General features: G+C 51.4%; 1 protein-coding gene across 7 annotated transcripts in view; it reads left to right on the top strand.

The window, feature by feature from the left end:
• SLCO2B1 (solute carrier organic anion transporter family member 2B1) overlaps window positions 1-17697 on the top strand; it is a 52506-nt gene that overhangs the window by 13310 nt on the left and 21499 nt on the right. For 5 of the 7 annotated variants that reach the window (XM_013969756.2, XM_013969759.2, XM_013969762.2 and 2 more), the window contains exons 3-7: window positions 1026-1163; window positions 3545-3707; window positions 7014-7247; window positions 7481-7579; window positions 10256-10446. In XM_013969756.2, coding sequence (XP_013825210.2) covers window positions 1026-1163; window positions 3545-3707; window positions 7014-7247; window positions 7481-7579; window positions 10256-10446 — 825 coding nt within the window. The remainder of the gene's footprint in view (window positions 1-1025; window positions 1164-3544; window positions 3708-7013; window positions 7248-7480; window positions 7580-10255; window positions 10447-17697) is intronic. The other 2 variants (XM_013969757.2, XM_013969760.2) reach the window with 1 other exon arrangement.

The raw sequence follows: 17697 nt of genomic DNA, 5'->3' as shown, positions 1-17697 counted from the left end.
CCTGGCAGGAGAAGGGTCATCTGAGCCTGACAGAGCAGGCTATGCCACTTACAGGCTGTTAAATGCCAAGCAAGGTGCTGCCTTTCCCTGAGCCTCAGTTTCCTCATCTGTAGGATGGGTGATCGTGATCTCTAGAAGCACTTAGCTTGATTTCAGGCACACGTTCTCTCCTTCCAGAGAGGCTCTTCTGTGGGCACTGGGGGACCAGTCTTCTTGGCGCCAGTTTTTCTAGGGGGAAAGAGAAGGATCCTGAACCGGTGTGAATCCTGGGAGTGCTGGCTCAACCAAGGGCAGCCCTAAACAACCAAATCTATACCAGCACCTGCACGGTGCCAGGCCCTGTGCCAGGGGCCACTCCACACAGTCTTATTTAGCTCTCACAGTAACCTGGCGAAGCAGGGGTGTCATCCTTGTTACACAGATGAGGAAACCAAAACTCAGAACAAACATTCTATTTTTTAAGCTCCAGCATAAACACCCTATTTTTAATTCTGTGAGACACGTTTTTCTCTTAGGAATTCGACCAGGTTTTCAGGAGGGCTACAGGCAGGCAGGGTGTTTGCATGGGGCTGAGTGAGGTGAGAGTGTAGCTGGGGGTTCGCTGTGTGCAGGTGGTCGCCCAGGGAAGTTCAGGCGAGGACTGGATGGGGTGGGGCGAGGTGAGATCTGGGGAGCTTCCTGGGGACAGGAGGGGGTTCTAGTCCAGCCTGGGAGACCTCTGAGGACAGAGGGGCTCCCACCATCCTTGGCCCCATGAAGACCCTACTCTCAGTCCTGTGGATTTCAAGTCTCCCCCAGACCCCCGGGGTACCCAGGACAGCTTTCCTATTTTTCAGGCCTGTGAGAATCCATGCACTACCCCGATAACACTTTCTCTCCTCTTGCCCTGGACTCTCCCTCCCTTCCTCTCCCTCCTTCTGCTCCTCCTGTATGTCTGTCCCCTCTGACTCTCTTCCTCCCTTTCTCTGTCTCTGTCTCTCTGCATCCTCCTCCACAACCGTCTCCACCTGCGGCCCCTCCACCAGTTCTTCGTCCTGTGCCACAGCCTGCTGCAGCTGGCACAGCTCATGATCTCCGGCTACCTCAAGAGCTCCATCTCCACGGTGGAGAAGCGCTTCGGCCTCTCCAGTCAGACCTCGGGGCTGCTGGCCGCCTTCAATGAGGTACTGGCCCCGGCAGCATAGCCACGGGGCAGGGGAGGTGGTGGGGAATTGAGGGAGATTCTCACCTCCACTCCCCCTCCCTCACGGCCCTAATGTAAACCCTTCCCCCAGTGCCACGTGCAACCCCATCACAGCTCCTTCCAATCGCACCCTTGGGGAGGGCCTTCTGCTGGGGTTCACAGAGGATTTTAGAGCTAGGCAGTGTCCCCATTACCCGCACCTCCCCACCATTCTCCTTTTGGTTCCTTCACCTTTTCAGGCACCCGACAATTGTCTGGCCCAGGAAGGAATCAGAGGAAGCCAACTCAACAGTAGGGAGAGGCTTAAATGAGATCAAAGGCAAAACTTTCGGACCTTAGGGCAGAGAAGGGAGCAGATGATACTAGGGCGTGGAGTTGCCGCAGGATCCACAGGCGTCTGCCTCTGGGCTGACAGCCCAGCCATGAGGCCTGGACAAGCTCCTCTGGGTGGATTTGGAGATCAGAGTCCAGCTGTGCCCAGCCCCTCCCTCACCAGATGTTTTCCGCCTGGGAGGAGGCTGTTGTCCAGAGAACACTCTCTCCCCAGCCCTCAAGATTTCTGTGAAATTGTCTCTCCCTTGGGTGATATGACACATTCCTCCCAACCCAAGGCCCATGGTCTCCACTCAGTCCCCAGACTCTCCTTATCACCCCACTCCCAGATGTCAGAGATGGGGAGAGAATGTCATTACCGTCATTATGCAGTTGTGGGACCTCGGACAAGTCACTCCCTGACTCTAGGTCTCAGTGTCCCGTCTAAAAAATGGAGAGTGGCTGTCCCTCACAGGATCAGTCCTCCCAAGGCCCCTCTGCTGATACTGCCCCACTCCATCAGCAAAGAACTGGGGTTCACAGGTGAGTACCCCACCCACAGTCACAACCAAGAAGCAGTGGAGTGCAGCGCACACACCCCAGCTTCTGACAGCAGAGCCCGCCCCGCCCTGGCAGCTCTCCAGGCGCCTCCAGCACCCACATCCAAAGATTTTAATTCTAAGGCTTGAAACACCAGCCTTAGTCCTGTGGCTTTAGACTTTTTTTGTGCTTAGTTGCTCAGTCGTGTCTGACTCTTTGTGACCACATAGACTATAGCCCGCCAGGCTCCTCTATCCATGGGGATTCTCCGGGCAAGAATACTGGAGTGGGTTGCCATGCCCACCTCCAGGGGATCTTCCCAACCCGGGGATCAAACCAAGGTCTCCCGCACTGCAGGCGGATTCTTTACCATCTGAGCCACCAGGGAAGCACTAAACAAGACGGAAGTTCTGATTCTGGGTTTAGACACACGGGCAGATCTACTCTGTGCTGTGTTCAGTCGTGTCCAGCTCTTTGGACTGTAGCCCGCCCGGCAACTCTGTCCATGGAACTTTCCAGGCAAGAATACTGGAGTGGGTTGCCATTTGCTATTTTAAGGGATCTTCTTGACCTTGGGAATCGAACCAGGGTCTCCCATGTCTCCTGCGTTGGTAGGCAGATTCTCTTCCACAGTGCCACTTGGGAGACCCAGACTTTGTTTATTTCCCATTCATGACATCCCAGAAGCTCAAATCCCTGTCCTTGACTGTCCTACTACCCGTGTTTTAACATGGGACCCAACCCACATTCTAGAATGAAATTGAACTTCTGGCCCTGTCCACGCTGCTCTTATTTCCCTCTTCTATTGGAGCAGTAAATAGAACACATCCTAGGAGGACCCAGAATCTGTGTTTTTAACAGGGACCCGAATGATTCTAATTCAACCATTCTGCAGAAGGGCTCTACTTTCATGGGTCCTCTTGAGAGAGTCATTTCCTAGGCAGGTTGATAAGAAGTCTAGGGGTCCCCAAGGAGAGAGGGGTCTGGAATTCTCAAGGAGGAAGAAAGGACAAACTTTTTCCTTCTCTCCATTCCTTAGGATTATATAACAACAATGTATTCTGCCTGAGGACAGTCTCTGGATTAAACCTTCTGGCTAATTGTGTAAATTATGGGAGTAAATCTGCTCTTTACTAGGATTATATACCAACAATGTATTCTGCCTTAGGACAGTCTCTGGATTAAACATTCTGGCTAATTCCATTATCTTAAAATGTAAATTATGGGAGTAGGTCTGATGAGGTCTTTACAACCTCCAGACATTCTTTTGATTTACTGGAGAGTATATAACTCCATTGTTAACACTAGCAAGGGCGTACTCTTTCTACCCCCTTCTGATGCCTATGTCAGAGGCTTTCTCTATCTCCTTTATACTTTAATAAAACTTTATTACACAAAAGCTCTGTGCGATCAAGCCTCGTCTCTGGCCCCAGATTGAATTCTTCTCCTCCGGGGGCCAAGAATCCCGGCGTCGTGATTCAACAACCTTTCACTCTCATGCCTTTGCAGGTGGGGAACACAGCCCTGATCGTGTTTGTGAGCTATTTCGGCAGCCGGGTACACCGGCCCCGCCTGATCGGGTGTGGAGCCATCCTTGTGACCCTGGCAGGCATACTCATGACTGTCCCGCACTTCATCTCAGAGCCATACCGCTATGACCACACCAGCCCCGGTAAGAACAGGAGGGGCTGGGCTGAGGGTGGATATGAGTTGCCACACTCATACGCAGGGTCCACCCCCAGGCTTCCAGCGGTCAGGATGGGCCCAGCTTCCCAGAACACATACTAGTCCCCCACACCCCACCCCACTGCCTCCTTCAGCTTCAGCCCAGATGAGTCCTTCTGGCAGCCCTGGGCAGTGGTGATGGGGGGCGGGGGGGTAGTCCTGGGGCAGAAAGCTGAGGCCCTCTGGGTTTCTCTTGGTGAGGGCCTGCTTGTATGGTGCTGCTTTTTTTTTTTTTTTTTTTTTTTGAGGTGGAGGTGGATTTAGGCAGGCCCTGGCCTGTGTGGGTCCTCAATAAATATCTGTGGAATAATAATTCCAGTATCACACACCACCTAGTAGGTACCACTGTTCTAAGCACTTGATGTGTACTGATGCATTTCATTTACACAAGAAGTCAAAGCATGATGAAAGAATGGATGAATGAAAGAATAAACACAAACATGAAAGAATTTTAGACAGAATAGTGAAGCCCCTGTTTAGCCCAGTGGGATTTTGTTGAGAGTCAACTTGACAGATGGATGCCTGTGTCTTGGAGAAGGACTCAAGCAACCCTCCCTGTCCCATCCATCTCTCCACCCATTCACTCATCTACCCATCCATCCACCTACCCATCCTATCCATCTACCCATCCACGTACATACCCATCCATTCATCAGTTCATCCATCTACCTACCCACCTACCCATCCATCCGCCTGCCCATCCACCTACATATCTACCCATCTATTCATCCACCCATCTACCTATCCATCCACCTACTTATCCTCCCCTCCGTTACCCCTCCTACCCTCTCCGCCCATCTGTCCATCTGGTGGTCCACCCCAGAAAACATTCTTGCTTCCTACTTTGTGCTGGACCCTCTTGAGGGACTCAGTCCTTGCCCTCTGGGAGCTCTCAGTCTGGGAGAGAAAACAGAAACAAACGATACCTCCCCTGACCCCCACCCAGTGTATCAACTGTGTGAGGAAGAGCTGGGCAGAAGAAGCCCAGGGAAGGAGCCCACAGCCCAGCCGGGCATCATGGAAGGCTTCCCAGGGGAGGAGAGCTGTCAGAAAGCATCCTTTCTCCCTTGTCCTCCCATCAGCTCGGACCCCAGAGCTCCTACTCTGTGCCAGGCCGAGCGATGGAAAGATGGAGCAGATACCACCAGCCCTAAGCAGCTCTGAGGGAGCGTAGGTTGGTGTGAGCATGGGCAGCTCTGCTGCAGACCAGCGAGTCCAGCACAGGACAGCCAGGGGGAGTAGGTAGAGACCCGAGTAGAGGGTGGACCCTGGAGGCTGGAGGGAGCTGGAGGAGGTGGCATCTGAATTATACTTACTCCTATTTCCCCATCCAGAATTTTCACTTTAACAGAGCTTTTCCTGTGCAGGGTCACACACATTCTCCATCCTCACCACCATACCACACCCTTCTCCTCCTTATGGAACCCCAGGCAAACTGCTTCTCCTGTCTGGGCCTCAGTCTCCACATCTGTCCAATGGGTGAACTGGACTTGGTGACCTCTAAGTACCCACCCTATTTCATTCACTCATTCCTCATCATTAATTAATTAATTATCATTAAGGTGGCTCAGATGGTAAAGAAACTGCCTGCAATGCAGGAGACCCAGGTTTGATTCCTGGGTTGGGAAGATCCCCTAGAGAAGGAAATGGCAACCCATTCCAGTATTCTTGCCTGGAGAATTCCATGGACAGAGGAGCCTGGCAGCCGACAGTCCATGGGGTCACAAAGAGTCGGACACGACTAAGGGACTAACACACACAAAAAAAACCTTCAAAAGATATCCTTGGGCTTCCCAGGTGGCGCTAGTTGGTAAGAATCCACTTGCCAATACAGGAGACTTAAGAGACACGGGTACGATCCCTGGGTCGGGAAGATCCCCTGGAGGAGGAAATGGCAACCCACTCCAATATTCTTGCCTGGAGAATCCCCATGGACAGAGGAGCCTGGTGGGCTATAGTCCATGGGGTTGCGAAGAGTCAGACATGACTGAAGCAACTTAGCATCCAGCACATTAATATTTATGTGCCAGGCCCTCTGCTGGGGACTCAGGGGTGGAAAAAAAGACAGATCCCTATGATCACTTTCACATCTAAGCACTGTCACAGGCATCACTCACCACTCCTAACGCTTACAACCCTTAGAGCAGGTGTTATCATTATCCTATTTTATGAATGAGGAAACTGACTCTCAGAGAGGGAGGTACTTCCTCAAGGCCCACAACTAGTAGACATCCCCTGCTAGCCTGGCCCTAGAGCCTCTGCTCTGACCACTGAATCCTTCTGCGTGTAAGTTTCATATTTCTGTAGAACTTTCATTCTACAAGGCTTGTTCGACAGATGAGGAAACCGAGGCCAGAGGGGCTGAGGTCCTCTGCCAAAGTCTCACCGTCTTCAACCCAGGCAATCTGGTTGAGGGTCCAAGTCCTTGAACTTGGTTCACATGGCTTTTTCCAGCCCTAGAGAGTGTCTCACTGGGCTGGGTGGACATGGCTCAGAGACCCAGCTCCCAGAAAGGACTTGGCCAGCCGCAGAGAGGAGGCCACTTCTCTACCCACATTTGAGGTAATAATAGTAGGAGGGTCTTCTTAAGTTTGCTCACCAAATATTGGTGAGCTACAGGAAACAAATGTCTGGCACTAAATTAAGAAATTTCCCTTTATTGCACTCTACCCCTGCGTCCCGAGCTGACAGGAGCCCTTCCCAGAATGAAGGCCTAAGTGAACCATTGCTTCCACAGCCCAGACGCAGCGCCCCTCCCTTGTTGGGCCCTGCCTTCAGCCCTGGCCTTGACCCTTACACTCTGTGAGCCAGCCATGCTGAACTTCTCAAGACCTTGGTTTTACATGTGCTGCGGCCTCTTTCTGGACCCCACCCCTGACCACCACCTTCCCGTTCTGGAAAATCCTGTTCGTTCTTTTCCACCCAGTTCAAACCACGTCTTTCAGCTGTCCTACCCCACCCTCACTCAAGACCCGCCGTTGCCATGGCACTTCCACGTACCTCTGCTCAGAGATGTGGCATAGGGCGGGTTAAGAGCACAGACTTAGAACCGGACTGCCTGGGTTCCAGTCCTGGCTCCACCCCTTGTTAGTTTCTGCCTGAGCATCAATTTTCTCATCTGCAAAATGGAAGTAATGAGAGTACCCATCCCCTGGGTTTGTTGTGGGGGTCAGAGGGATTCAGAAGAGCACCTCCCATCAGTAAGTGCTGTAGGAGTCTTAGCTATTGTCCTAATACTTTTATCATCTCTCAGCAGACATGTCACAAGACTTTGAGGCTTCCCTGTGCCTGCCAAGCAACAAGGCCCTATCTTCAGCCTCATCCAACAGCAGCTGCTCTAGCTACACAGAGGCTCGGCACCTGGCTGTGGTGGGGATCATGTTCACAGCCCAGACTCTGCTCGGCGTGGGTGGGGTGCCCATTCAGCCCTTTGGCATCTCCTACATCGATGACTTTTCCCACAACAGCAACTCGCCCCTCTACCTTGGTGAGGATCTGTCCCACACTTTGGGCTCTGAGGGAGGGCCAGGCTCAGGTCGGGCTAAGTACGAATCCCTGCCCTCTGCCCTCTGTGGCCACTAGAGGCCCAGAGGAGCCCTGGAGAGCTTCCCAGGCCTGAGTCGGGGAGATGGGCTGCTCCTGCCCAGTGGAGGCTGAGCAGGCCCTGACCTGTGAAAGGAAGCTGGGCCAGAGGGCACTAACCCAGGCTTCCTATCGCAGGTATCCTGTTTGCAGTGACCATGATGGGGCCAGGCATGGCCTATGGGCTGGGCAGCCTCATGTTGCGCCTTTACGTGGACATTGATCGAATGCCAGAAGGTGAGCTTCAGAGCACACAGTTGTCCCCAGGGGCACACAGACACAGTTGATCAACTGCTGGTCTCATAGAAGCCGCTGAACCAGAGGACCCAGCAACCCCACTGAGCTGGGACATGCCTCTTAACCTCTCTGAGCCTCAGCTTCCCCATCTTTGAGATACTCTCTGCCCTGTCCACCTCCCAAAGCTGCAATCAGAATGCAGTGAGAATGTGGAGATAAGCCAGAAGTTGCCATCAGATGGAGAGCTGTAATTGTTGCTACTGTTGTTATGAGTCTTCACTTAGTTCCACCCTGACTTCCCCCGACCCCAGGCCTTCAGCCCTCTGCTCAGATACACTACAGGACAGACAGGGCCATGTATTCTCTTGGTGTCTGGGGTGCTCCCACCTTTATGGGGGACAGACTTCAGGACCCAGAGAAGACACTGGCATGATGGAGAGAATTTTGGAGCAGGACTCAGCAACTTGGGCCATTTCAGAGGGGAAATTCAGGGTGACCTCTAAGGACCCTTCAAGTTCTGACCACCTCAAAGCTTGGCCATCTAAGCTGAAGGCACCATTTGGGGAAAAGGGGTCTCTGATCCAGGTGGTGGTCAGGGTGGGCCAAGGTGTAGAACTGAAATTGGTTCAAAGACAGTCAGGAAGGGGGAGTGTTGGGGGTCTCAGAGCTCTGGCGTTCTGTGGGGAGTGGGAGGGGATTGTTTCTAGAACAGGTCACTGTGGCATCCCAGCTGCCTGCTGGTCACACCAAGCAGCTGCAAGCCCCCAGCTCTGCCTGCTGCATCCTGCTGCTCAGATGTCCCATCCCTCACTTGGAGATTTTCCAGCAACCCTGGAAGCCTCAGGGGGCACATGTACAAGAATATGGACAGGCAGATTCTGCTTCTCATTATCTGGCTTTTGCCCAAGAGTGCCTCTAGTCAGGATAGGTCTGGGCAGTTCTGAACAGGAGTCACTAGGGGTGGCCCTGCCCCAACCCCCTTCCTTCTAGAAATCTGGGCCCAGGAGCCCAGCATGGTCTCTGGTTGTAATTCCATTCTCCCTTGATGAAACAGTCCTAAAAGTCAGGGCTCAGTTTCCCAGACACACCCCAGTTCAGGAGAAGGGAGTATGTTTCTGGCTCTCTTGACATCATCCTGGTGGTGCTGACACCTTCACAGGCAGACATGGCATTCCTGTGGACTGTGAACCAAGGTGCTGTCTCTCTATTCCGTCTTTCTCTCTGGGGGATTTCACTGGTTGGGTGGGTCACATCCACTGCAAGCCCAGACCAGCATGTGAGAAGCGGAAGATCTGAGATGGGTGTGCGTGAATTCCCACCAGCCTGGAACAGAAGATGGGGGAACAATAAGCGGAGGAGGAAACTGCACAAAGCCAACCCCACCCCCACTTTTCCAGATGCTTTTGCTGAGCGCTGACTGTGTCCTCTGGGCCCGCTTCCAGAGGCGCTCAGGACAAAGCATCTGGGAGCCAGCCCCACTCAGGGGGTTGATGTCGACATGCATCCGTACTGTTAGAAAGTGTTTACAGGTGCTGTGGCAGTTGAAGAAAGAGGTACCTAACTCAGCCTTGGGGTCAAGAGGTCTGATGGCAGAGATGGGCACTCCAGTAGGGAGGCGCATCTGGGACTGTTGTTGTTTACTCGTTAGGTTGTGCCCAATTCTTTTTCAATCCCATGGATTGTTGCCCGCCAGGCTCGCCTGTCCATGGGATTTCCCAGGCAAGAATACTGGAGTTGGTTGCCATTTCCTTCTCCAAGGGGATCTTCCTGACCCAGGGATCGAGCCTGCATCTCCTGTGCCTCCTGCATTGGCAGGCAGATTCTTCACCCCTGAGCCACCAGGGAAGCCCATATCTGAGTTAATCTTGTCCTGATTATACCTAGATGGGGCTCAAAATCACCTAGGGAACTTGTTAAAGTTATAGATTCCTTGGCCACCTTTCCACCCCATCCGGTGGCAGTTCTAAGTTGATCTTGGAAAAGGCTGAGTAGTTTTGATACACACCCCTTGTGATTTTAACCATCATGCAGGTCTGAGAACCCCAAGAATCATTCTAGCCATCAGTTTAATAACAATCACAAAAGTAACAGTAAGCAAAGAGCAAACGCTGTCGACATTCTATGTGCCAACACTATTCTGGTCTACACGTATTAGTTTCTATGATTCTCACATCAGCCTTATGATGTAGGTACTACTAGCATCTACGCTTTACAGGGGAAGAAACCAAGGCACAAAGAGGTTAAGTAACTTGCCCAAGGTCACGCCATTTCCAAAGTCCATGACATTAACCACGACACACACTGCCATAAAGCTGAGAAAGTCAAGGCCCAGGAAGTATCAGGGACGTGCCCAAGGTCACACAAGACACACCTGGCAGAGCCACAGCTGATACCCAGATCTCCCGACCCCGGCCCAGGTCACGTCCTACCTCAGAGGCTGGTCCGAGAGTGGTGGCCAAGAAGCTACAGCCCATTCTGTAGATTAGTAGATTGTGAAATGCTACAGCAGTGCTGAGAACTGGAAGGAGGTGGAGAGCTTACAGGAGGGTCTAGGAAGACTTCTCTGAGGAGAGGGGTATTCCACTGGACTTTGAAGCCTGTGTGGAAGCGTGGCAAGGATGGAGAGGGCCATTCTAGGTGGGAAACAGCCTCTCTTCCTAACACCCTCTCTTCCAGGTGGCATCAACCTGACCTCAAAGGACCCCCGATGGGTGGGTGCCTGGTGGCTGGGCTTCCTCATCTCGGCTGGCGCAGTGGCCCTGGCCGCCATCCCCTACTTCTTCTTCCCCAAGGAGATGCCCAAGGAGAAGCAAGAGCTTCGCTTCCGGCGAAAGGGCTTGGAAGTTTCAGACCTACCTGTCAGCAAGGTAAGCCCCCTCCCTGCCCCACCCTAACCCAAGCTCCAGCCCCCACACGCTTGTCCTCCAGTATAACCTTCAACTCCATTCTCCTGGGCACAGCACGTCACAGCTTCCAAAGCCATCTCCATGCTGTTGCATTCCCCAGCATTCCTGCATGGTGCGTCTCCCCAGCCCCTTCCACAGCTGAGGGGATCGAGGGCCAGAGCCACAAGTGACCCACCCAAGGAGATCTGGGTATCAGCTGTGGCTCTGCCAGGTGTGTCTTGTGTGACCTTGGGCATGTCCCTGACCCTTCCTGGGCCTTGACTTTCTCAACTTTATGGCAGTGTGTGTCTTGGTTAAGTACCGCTGGGAGCAGAACCCAAAGCCTGTCTGAGCCCATGCCCTTCGCTCTAACCACTACCCTACTGCCTCTGCTTGTCGCTGAACGTGCTTAGTAGATTGTGAAATGCTACAGCAGTGCTGAGAACTGGAAGGAGGTGGAGAGCTTACAGGAGGGTCTAGGAAGACTTCTCTGAGGAGAGGGGTATTCCACTGGACTTTGAAGCCTGTGTGGAAGCGTGGCAAGGACGGGGAGGGCCATTCTAGGTGGGAAACAGCCTGGACAAAGGACTTGGCTGTAGAAATTGCCAGGGCCTTTTCAGGGACAGTGAGGGGACAAACAGTTATTGAGTGCCTCGCTGGGGACCAGGCATCAGGCTGGACCCCGGGGCTCAGCATGTGAGCCGCACCCTTAAAACAGGCATAGCCTAGTGAGGACAGAGGCTCTTGGATAAGTAACAACTGGCTGGGTGCTGCAAGGGGATTCGCTGAACCATTCTGCTCAGCTCCTGGGGCAGGTCGTCTCTCCTCAGAGGACCGTCCTAAGACCCAGAAGGTGCAGGGATGTGCTCAAGGTCACATGTGACAGGAGAAGGCAGGACTGTGTAAGGCCACTGGACAGGAGAGAGGATTCTGGCCTAGGGTTCTCTACGTTTCCCAGGGGCCCACAAAAACACGAGGCCCGAGAAATAATACATTGGCTCTAAAATACAAAAGAAAAATGACAAAATGGAAGAGTCTTATAAAAGCTCAATTATACGTCATTATAGTCAGCTTCATTCATTTTTCTTTAATGCTCATACACATTTCATTATATTCACCACTTATTATATTCTGAAAATTTGTGCGTTAGATTTTCTCTTTTCCCAAGTCTGGGTGTATAAAGACAAATACTATTTCACCTTTACACCTCACCTCCCACGCCCCCCACACAAGCACATAAACAATACTTCAGTGACCAGATGTATGGGGCTGTTCCCACACTGATCAATTCTCTGCAACATCCACTGGGTGTCCTACAACCTAACTCCATCCTGCCTCTGTCTACAGTATCAGATGTCACAGGGTAAGGCTCACTTCCACAAGACTGCCCCTGTTGCAGACAAGTAGGAGGCCCCCAAGTCACCTTCAACTTCTGTCTGACTTGGCTACAAGTCAGAGTTTCCCACAATGCCCTCCTTGGATTTGGTTATTTGCTGGAACGGCTAACAGAGCTCAGAGAAACACTTGTTTACCAGTTTATTACATAATAAAGTGAAAAAGTGAAGTCCCTCAGTTGTGTCCAACCCTTTGCGACCCCATGGACTGTAGCCTACCAGGCTCCTCCATCCATGGGATTTTCCAGGCAAGAGTACTGGAGTAGGTTGCCATTTCCTTCTCCAGGGGATCTTCCTGACCCAGGGATTGAACCCAGGTCTCCCGCATTGCAGGCAGACGCTTTACCCTCTGAGCCACCAGGGAAGGTCTCCATTACATAATAAAGGATATGATAGATGATACAGATAAACAGCCAGATAAAGAGATGCCTAGGGCGAGGTCTAGGAGGGTGCTGAGCACAGGAGCGCTGTCCCTGTGGAGTTTGGGTGCTTCGCCTACCTGGCACGTGGCTGTGTTCATCAACCTGGAAACTCCCTGAACCCTATACTATTGGGATTTTTATAGAGGCTTCATCATGTCGGCGTGATTGATTATTAAGTCTATTTTTAGCTTCTCTCCTTTCTCTGCAGAATTAGGTTGCAGTGGTGGGCTGAAAGTTCCAAGCTTCCAATCATGGCTTGGTCTTTCTGGTGACCAGCCCTAACCTGGAGCCCAGTTGAGTCACCTCATTAAAACAAACGATGTTCTTATCACCAGGAAATGCCAAGGGATTTAGGGGCTCGGTGTCAGATGCTCTTACCACTCAGGAAATTACAAAGCTCTTAGGAGCTCTGGGTCAGGAACCAGGATCAAAGGCTAAATATTAGAACAAAAGATTTTCTTAGCACCCTTGTTTACAGGAGTTTTAGGATCTCTGTGCCAGAATTTTGGGAAACCACAAACAATCATAAATTAAGGAAGTTAGTTGTTGCTAAGTAATTCTAATTTCAAAGGGAAAATTTATAAAAAATCCTGTCAAATATTTTGCAGCAAGAATAATTCAATTTAATGTTGCAGGTTGGTGCATTTGAATACATTTGCCATAATGTGAGATAGTGTCTCCTTCTTAGAACAAGAAAGTCTGGGCTTAAGACGAAGGGCTGAAAATGCCTCTGCTGGAAAAGCTGAGATTCAACCCCCAAATCAGTCTGATACGGCACCCACACCACTCTGTTGTCCACCCCCTGCTGCAGCAAAGGGTGTATACATGGGGCTGGGGGACTAAAGAAAATTGATGTCAGGATAGCCAACAGGGGCCAGAATAATTAAAGCCTTGCCTGCCAGCTTCAAGAGCAGCGGATAGCCCTGGAGGGAGTCCTGCGGCTTTATCACCAGGTGCTAGCACAGAAAGGATTGGAAGGCAAGGGAAGATGTGCAGAGAGCAGCTGGGGACAGGAAGACTGATGTGACAGCTATGGCGTCGGTCCAGGCAGGAACTGGTGCATTTGCAGTAAGGCAGGGTGTGGGGATGAGTTCAAAGCACCACGCAGGAGGGGAAACACACAGACCTGTATCCTGCTCTGCTATGGGTCAGTCATCCCAGAGACTGCGAAGGGCTGATGCTGGCTCAGAAGCAGGGGGAGGCAGGCGTTGGAGAGAGATCAGTTTCAGGGAAAGGAAGAAGACAGCTTGGAACCACAGATGGTCCTTCCCGCTTCTGCCTAGCTCAGGCCAAAATATGAATGAGATGAAATTCCTGGAACTTGCAGAAGAGTTCTTAGAAGCAGGGATGATCACAGAAGAAGGGAAGAGACTGGTTACCAGTTATGGGTAATCTCCAAGTTGGGTACTAAATCTGAACAGAGAAGTGCTACTTGGGCCATGGGGTGGAATAGGTGGAAGAAACAAGGGTGAGACTAGGCTAGGCTGGGCTCAGTCATATGTCCTTGTTCGGTCATGTGACCTTGAGCAAGTCACTTCCCCATTCTGTTCTATTGTGTAAGACACTGGGTTTAGATTCCTGAAGCAATGTCTTGTGTGCCTTGGATTCTGAGAACACATGATTTCTTGAGTCAAAGCTGCTGTGATGCAGAGATCCTCATTTTGAGAGCTGTGTCTCTGTGATGCCTTGAAACCCTGGCTCCTAGGCTGTGAACCTGTCTGACTGTCTAGATTCATTCGTCAGCACATGGGGGATGGGGAGTGGGGAGGGAAGGGGGTGAGAGGTTCTGAAAAAAGAACCGAGGGCCGAGAACATGATGATCTGCTTCCAGCAGCTCTCAGGTAATAAATATTGAAGTGGGAGGAACTGTTCCCCCGCCTGCTGAGGCTGCCTCGGCTTGCAGTTGCTTGGGCTTGCCCAGTGTGCTCAGGCCACTGATGAGGTAGATGGACCAGGAGGAAGGACCCAATTAGGTGAAAGTCCAAGTGTTTCGACATGGTCATGTATCTTTTGCAGAGAGTAGAAACAGGCACGAGAAAATGAAGGGTCAAGGGGGAGGCTATTTCTGAAGTCCCTTCAAGCACCCCCTCACAGGGGTTCTCTAAATACCTTCCTAGAAGTAAGTGCAGCTTTTACTGGTGTCCAGGAAATGGTGGTATGTAATAGAAAGGATTGTATGACCCAGAGAAGGTCTCTGGCCTCAATCTGTCTGTCCATGCAATAGGCAGAAGACTGAACAAAGTTTGCTAGCTCTGGGAGGTTTGATAGTAACATGACCACTTTCACAGGGGAACAGTGGGGTGCATCCCACAGCCCCTGCCCCAGGGAGCTCTCAGGTCATGAAAGAAGGCCAGGTGCAGAGAGATGGAACATGACTGAAACACAGCTGAGGTTTGAATGACAGAGTTCTCTGCCAGGGGGCAGGGGATTAACAGTCTCCACAGAGAAGACTATGAGGTGGGGGGTGGGGGAGGCCATGGCCGTATAGAAACGTCAGGAGCTCAGCTTCCCTCCCTTTGACTCTGCCCATGTGTCTGTGACCTCGAGCTCGGGTGGCTACGCAGACATCTTCCTAGAAGGGAACCAGGGTAGACCTCACCTCTCTTAGGCCTCTGTTTCCCTGTCTTCAATTAGCCAGTTTCTAAGGTCCTGTCAAAGGCTCAGGGCTCCTGGCAGACGGCTCTGCAGGGCCCATGTAGTAAAGAGGTCTCCTAAGTGCACCTAGCAGGTCATCTGGCCCCATATGGGCAGTGGCTATAGGACCCATTCAACTAGCAGCCCTCTTTGCTCTCCAGGCCCTTTGGCCCTTTGGCCCTTCTGAGCTGCCCTTGGTCCTGGGCCTGGGACTGAAATCAGATCCCCTGGGGACTGCAGGTCCGCACCCACCCTCTGAGCACCACTGGCCTCTGTTATATTTCCCAGGAGCCTCCATGTCTATTATTTTAGAGTATCTCCCAGAGTCTGGGATTCTAATATTATCTGGTTTTAAAGTTCTAAATTTATACTAGTTGTAGGTTCTCAAGTATTTGTGTTCCATTACTTTAAGGTTCTGTGCCTCAAATGCTATGTGACTCCCAAAATTCACTTTTCCAAGTAGCTATGGTTTTGGCCTAAGCCTCTGTGCTCCGTCTTGCAGCGCCTGCTGGGTGCCGGGTGACGTGGTCTTCTCTGTGCCCAATGTCTCTCCTTAGCTGGCACTGCCTCCAGATCCCTCCCAGTTGGTTTAGGAGTCCTTCTCCTTCCCAAGTGACCCCGCTCTTGTGATCCTCACCCCACCTCATCCAGCTCAACCGTCACTGCATCTTACAGACAGAGGGACTGGGTCAAGATTGTGTCCAGAGCTTGGCCAGCGGCACTTCCCGCTGCACCAGTCTGTAAAAGGGCAGAGCTTGGCCCCAAAGGGCTGAAGAGAGGCTTCTTCTGCCCGGCCTGATACAGATCCAAGCTTCCTCAGTCACTGGGTATGGAAAGTCCTTTGGGGTGATCTGCTCTGTGGCTTTTCAACTGCACCCCATAGGACCCCAAGACTGCCACCACAGGGAGACTGAGAGAGGGGCTCCCCAGCAGGGCCAGGGACCTTCCTCCCTTATACTCACACATACACACACACTTTAATCAGACAAGTTCTACTTTTTGATGTTTTTATACCAGTCTTTTGGGTGAGATATAAATTGAGAAGGGGGTTCTATTGCAAAAACCAGTTTTAAAAACACTGGTGTAGTCCAACACTGCCAAATGATAGAGGAGGAAACTGAGGCTAAAGAAGAGAGCTGACTCCAGCTGATCTGGCCCAGGATGCACCATGTAAGCATTTCCATGGTGCCTGAGTCTAAGACCTCCCTCTGTGGCAGGGAGGAAGGCCAGCAGCAGCTTTGTCTGCACCATCCCAGCCTGCATGTGAATTCTAACTCTGTCACTTACTAATCTGAAATCTGTAAAATGGGAATAACCAGACCATCTACATCCATGTGGCGGGGCTTGTAAAAGGAAATGAGGCGAGGTTGTGAGATGGGTTGTTCAATACCTAGCCTGCAGTCTCAGTAACCAGGAGTGTTTGTTCTTAGCATGGATCAGGCCAGCTCTTAAAAGGAAAAATGACTTTTTTTCTGATATTCTTCTTAGATGCTTTTCTATATCCTACTTCCACTATATTCCATAAAAGGTTTAAAGGCGACTCACACCAAATACATGTACAGTACTAGTAAGAGAGTGGAAAATAGGCCAATTTGTATTGCCTACTCTGTTCTACGCCCTTTGTATTAATTAGCCCATTTATTCCCTGTAACTTACCTATGAAATAGGTTCAGTTTTTACCCCTGTTTTGCACCCGAGGGTCTGAATTACAGAGAGATAAAATAACCTAGTAGAATTGCTAGTAAAAGGTGGAGCTGGGATTCAGGCTCAGAAAAGCTGTCGCAGGGCCTGTGCTGAGTCACTCAATCAAGACCAAGACACAGAAAGATAGAAATAACAGCAAAAGGTTATCAGAATGAAAGAGAAAGAGAGACGAATTTAGATGCTATTATGGAAACACTCACTTGGTCCTGAGCTTTCTGGTAGCCACAGGGAAAAGAGACACGGTCAGTTGCAAGAAACCCATGGATGTAAGAGAGCTGGGAGCACACCACCCTCCTCCCCCACCCCCCGCCTCATAGAATCTCAGATGCCCAGGAACTCTGCTAGAAAACACCATCTTCCTCCTGTGGGAGATAAGAAGTTGAATAGAAAACCCTGGAGGAGCCTCAGTATCCTCCTCTAAAACTTGGTGGTATTGGACTGTACCAGTGTTTTTAAATACTGTTTTTTTGCAGTAGAACCCCTTTCTCAATTTATATCTCACTCAAAAGACTGGTATAAAAACATGGAAAAGTAGAATTTGTCTGATTAAAGCATGTGTGTATGTGCGTGTATGTGTGCGTGCATGTGTGTGTGTTTGTGTGTGTGTACAAGTTGAGCAGCCATCCTGTGGCTGCTTCCTATGACCACGTGTGATGGAAGCTGAGGGCTGGCAGAGAGTTCCACATCACCCACTAGGGTCAGCACTGGCTCCATGGGGCTGGGGTCCCAGTCCTGCCCCAGCGCCTTCGAGGAACCCAGCTTCCTCCAAGGACAGCTCCTGGCCTCTGCAGGCCCTGCAAGCAGTGGGCTCTCCCATGGGCTGGACCACACACAGCTCCCCGACTCCTGCGGGCTGCAGCAGTCAGCACACAGCCCAAGAGGGGAAGTTCAGACCAGATCCCAGACCTGCTGACCTGGGCAAACCACAGCCCAGATGTGTCATTCTCTGAAGCCCACTCTGGAGTCCTCAGAAACAGATGTGGGGAGGGAGAAGGAACTTCTGAAGGCCTCAGAGACAGGGACTGGAGGTCAGTGTTCCCAGTACCCACAGAAGAAAGCCCAAATCCCTCAGCCTGGCC

This window comes from Capra hircus, chromosome 15 (assembly GCF_001704415.2).
Source record: "Capra hircus breed San Clemente chromosome 15, ASM170441v1, whole genome shotgun sequence".
NCBI lineage: Eukaryota > Metazoa > Chordata > Mammalia > Artiodactyla > Bovidae > Capra > Capra hircus.
This window is presented reverse-complemented; position numbering and strand designations above follow the sequence as displayed.